This window comes from Austrofundulus limnaeus, unplaced genomic scaffold (assembly GCF_001266775.1).
Source record: "Austrofundulus limnaeus strain Quisiro unplaced genomic scaffold, Austrofundulus_limnaeus-1.0 Scaffold57, whole genome shotgun sequence".
Classification (NCBI taxonomy): Eukaryota; Metazoa; Chordata; class Actinopteri; order Cyprinodontiformes; family Rivulidae; genus Austrofundulus; species Austrofundulus limnaeus.
Genome location: NW_013952459.1, coordinates 1,011,474 through 1,015,950, shown reverse-complemented (window position 1 = coordinate 1,015,950; position 4,477 = coordinate 1,011,474). Strand labels below are relative to the sequence as shown.

General features: G+C 39.2%; 1 protein-coding gene across 3 annotated transcripts in view; it reads right to left on the bottom strand.

Moving 5' to 3' along the window:
* fam78ab (family with sequence similarity 78 member Ab) overlaps positions 1 to 4,477 on the bottom strand; it is an 11,018-nt gene that overhangs the window by 5,425 nt on the left and 1,116 nt on the right. For 2 of the 3 annotated variants that reach the window (XM_014009372.1, XM_014009371.1), the window contains exon 2: positions 2,135 to 2,438. In XM_014009372.1, coding sequence (XP_013864826.1) covers positions 2,135 to 2,397 — 263 coding nt within the window. In that variant the 5' untranslated portion in view covers positions 2,398 to 2,438. Of the gene's footprint in view, positions 1 to 2,134; positions 2,439 to 3,061; positions 3,594 to 4,477 lie in introns of those variants that run through there. The other variant, XM_014009370.1, reaches the window with a different exon arrangement.

Here is a 4,477-nt window from a genome sequence, read left to right as displayed (position 1 = left end):
TTATTATATCATCATTAAAGTCATTCATTCCATCTGCAGTTAGATTGTATAACACATTGATGTTATCAGTCACTTGGACAATTCACTTACACTGGCATCAGTAATATGCACCTGCATACTGTATATATTCATTTATGTACTGTACTAGGTATATGTACATTGTTTTAAATCACAAGTATAGTTTTTTTTTTTGTTTTTCTTTTACTTATCTTTCTTTATTCTATCTCACCCCGTCCTGTTTTGAGCAGCTGTAATGTGCAAATTTCCCAACTGTGGGATCAATAAAGTTTTATCTTATCTTATCTTATTAAAACATCAGTTATTCACTTTGGTCTTGAACCTGCTCAGACAAGCCGTGACAATTTTCTCACCGTGACCCACTTCTGTAGCAGAGTGTATTATATCCTAATTTAAATAACATCAGAGAGGAACTGTTGTCAGCAGTTTGTACAGTCTTCTAAAAGATGTTGACGGTGTGGATCATTTCGGTTGTTATTCTGCAGAATTTTTTTTACTGACCAGGAAAAACTAAAATATTTATTCACACAAGATGTAGCTGCTCTACACACATTTCAGTTTCACAGAAACGCGCTGACGAAGCCGAACTTTTAAAGCGTGACTGAGGTGAAGTTAAATGTGCGTGGCCACAGTGGGGTGGGGGGTGTCAGGGAGAGGGGCCTTGTCTCTAATCTTAGTCACGCAGCGCTCAGACATCCTGTCCTGCAGCGGCTGCAGATAAAGCACGCTCTGGAGCAGCCGTGTAGTTGCCCGTACAGTAAATAAGATGACAACTCCCATTTCTGGCACGGAACAGATCAGAAACGTCACTATAAATAAAATTCCAATCTTGTTAAAGTTTCGCTTCTGAGTAATGTTTCCCCTGGAGTTTTTAGAGCACAAACACACAAGTTTAGACTTTCCCAATAAGTAACGCTAAAATAAAGTTTTTATTGGTTTTGTTTGTGCAATTTTTGTTCAAATGCAATGGCTGTTCAGATATTGTTATTCTTTTGGCATTTTTTAGTATGAATTTCCACTTCCTGAAGCATCTGAGTTCATGTTTTTATCAAACATGGATGAAAAACAGCTTTACAAGATAGTTTACTTCCATGTATACTGATTCAGTTTTAATGTTTTAAAACTGTATTTTTTTTACAGATTGATTTCTGTTGCTGTTTTTACACTGACTATGAGATGCCTAAATAGATTTGAGGTTGGTGTAGTTTCCCTTTTCTGACATTTAATAAATCAAGTTAATGGAGTGTTTTCCCTTCTTCTTTTTTTAGATATTTATGTGTAAAAAAACTATTTCTTGTACTCTTCCTTTTTTACCCTTTACTCAAGTTAAATACTCGAGAACATCTGAACAATTGGTTTCATCAAATACCTCAAATTGAACATATTTAATGTGTTTAAACTAAATATTTATTTGATTAGATGACTAATCAAAGTGACTGAACCACTTTTGTCCTCTGACTTGTGGCAGATCTTAGAGCAGTGGTTCCCAGACTTTTTATCTTCTGACCCACAAAATGTCCACGGCAAAAACTTGTGACCCCAAATATTACTGGTCTGAGTACACAAACTTTGTTAATAACCCTAAAAACACAGGCTTTTTGACAATCTAAACAGCTTGTACACAAATGTAAATACTTATTTATACTTATTTTGTGTTTTTGTAATAATTATAGGGAAAATGTTACATCAGCAATTATTTTATTACCCTTTAAATTGGTTTCTGGAGATTATCCAAGGTGCTTCATGACCCATAATTGGGTCCCAAGTCCAACTTTGGGAACCAAAGTGCACTGGTTCCCAAACCTTTCAGCTTTTGACCCAGAAAATAACAGTAGCAGAGTCCTGTGCCCCCAAATATTTTTGGATGATAAACATTTGTATCAGGTCAACTAAACATGGGCATTGTAACAATATTTTTATACTACATTTATCCATTTTAAATACACTAACCTCACTCCTTTGTAACAACTAAGGCAAAAATATAATTAATTCAGAAAATCTTTTCAGGACCCCACCTTGATGTTTGGGAAATACTGTCTTAGAGAGCAATCACTACATTTTTGACACAAGTCTCACCCAGCATTCATTAAAAATAACACACAGTAGCTGCACTCACATCCCTTTGTCCCCGTAGGTGTTGTAGAACTCCATGTGGTTACACGCCTGAATCCAGCCGATGGTCCACGTCTCCTTGGCCGTGACAGGCGGCACCTCGAGCCGCGCGTTCGCTCGGAAGTGCGGCGTCCTGTAGCGCAGGACCACGCTGGATGTCTCGTCGACGATGGTGGGGCTGGAGTCGATGGACGCGTTCAGATCCAGGACGACGACGCTGTCTCGGAAACTCTTGGGCTTACACCTGATGCTCTGGATGCAGCCCATCGCATGAAGCTGCAACACAATCCACAGCAACGTCCAGAGGTCTGGAGGAGGAGAAGAAAGACGCATGGAAACAGCGAGAGAGAATCACCACACTTGTGCTCCCTTCTTCCCCACCCCATCCCCCCACCAAAATGAATATAGAGAGAGCAGGCGATCTGTTCAAATAATGATCATTAAAAAAAAGTCATGCGACTTTCCAAAAACTGTCACAGAGGAAGACGGGTATTCCTATTTGCAGGACGCATGCTTTCCGGTGCGTAAAGGCAACTTCACCCGCCAACTTTTCATGCTGCCATCTAACAAAATGTGCCAAAGAGGAGGAAAAAATACAAAAACAAGACATCCTGGATAGGTCTGAGTGTGAGGTTCGGCTTCATTATGAGCTAAATAATTAACAAAATGACTACTGTTACATCGGCGTCAGATTTCACTTTTGGATAAGACTAATCCCTGGACTGTTTGACTTGCAACTATGGTGCTATGAATTATAATCCGGAACATAATGGACAGCTGCTCAAAGGTGGTTCCGTTTATAGCAGAGGAATGTCCATAAATTTAGCCATTCATAGCCGTACGTTTGCGGATTATATGCTAAACAGTGCATTTGCAAGCAGTTTATTTTTAACCGATAGAAATAACGTGTAAAAATAATTAATGAGTCTACCTATAAAACGATAAACTGGAAAATATCCCGTGTCTTCATTGGTGGGAACTCCCGGAGAAATTCGGAGCCAGCGGCGGGCTCTCACAGTTCTTCGGTCCGAAAGGTAATTCCGTTATTTCCCCCTCCCTCCTCCGTGTGGCTGCAGCTGAAGTCCCGCTGAGAGAGGCGGCATCTCCGGGACCCGTTAGCGGACTTCGAGGAGCACGGCAACATCCGCAGGACACCACCGGGTTAACTTTTGCGCCCGCTCCGCCTTGTCCATTTTCATGGTAATTTAAAATAAAAGTCCGAAATAAAGAATAAAATAAACAAATAAATAATAACACGCCTCATTCGGAAGACCCAGTTGTCACATAGTTCGAGTTAGCTAAAGGTGCAACTTAGCCGATATTTCTGCACGAGCTGTCAGCTTCATATCGTCCGCTCGTCCCATGGCAACGGCAGCAGGTTCACCCCGCTACGCGCCGAGCAGCCTGGGGAGCAGCTTTATAAGCATCTCGTGACGACACTTCCGCCCTGACCTCCAGGCATGCTGGGAAATGTAGTTAATCGCATCAGTCCGCGTTCTTTGTTGTTTTGAGTCGCACACATGACACAAAACGATGTAAAAGATGTTCTGTTTGATGTACATGAAAATTATTAAGTTTTATTATTGTCAACAGACATATGGCATTAATAAAAAAAACGCATTAGGATGTATTACCGTATATTCCTTCAAAAACATTGCACTCTTCAGCATCCATGCTCTGTTTTACTTACATTAGCTAACATTTAGCTTCTTTTAGCTAGCATTTAGCTATTTTAGTTTACGTTTTTTGACTTTTGGCTTCTGGTTAGTCTTTTTTCCACTTATAATTTATTTATTTATTTGTTTATTTATTTAGCGTATTGAGCCTTTCAGCTTTAGCGAATGTGATGTTATTTTTTAACTTTTTGCTAAGGTTTGCTGCTTTTGACCAATTGCTAGCATTGGCTCCCATTAGTAGTTAGTTCTTTGCTTCTTTAAGCTTTAAAACAGGGGTGCCCAAACATTTTCCCTGAGAGGGCCAAAATAAAAAAACAGTTTTCCTGAGAGGGCCAAAATTAAACTCAATCTGAGGGTCGCGGGCCAAATGCAATAATATAAGAAATGCTTAATACTTAAGTAAAGTTGTTTTATTTTTTATGATTAAGCTAGCAGCCAGTGTGGTTGTCCACATTCTTTAGTTAATTTTTTTCAGCCCATGGACATGGAGAAAATTCAACTTATGCTCAGGCAGCAAAGACTCATGGGACTTTTCATACTTTAAAATTTGTGTATATGTGGTCTTATAAGGTGTGCAAATCTATTTATGGGCTTAAATCTAATCTAAATGTCTCTTGTAGTTACTTGTATTTTATATTTAATCTTAGCATAATTACAATCTAATAACCAGA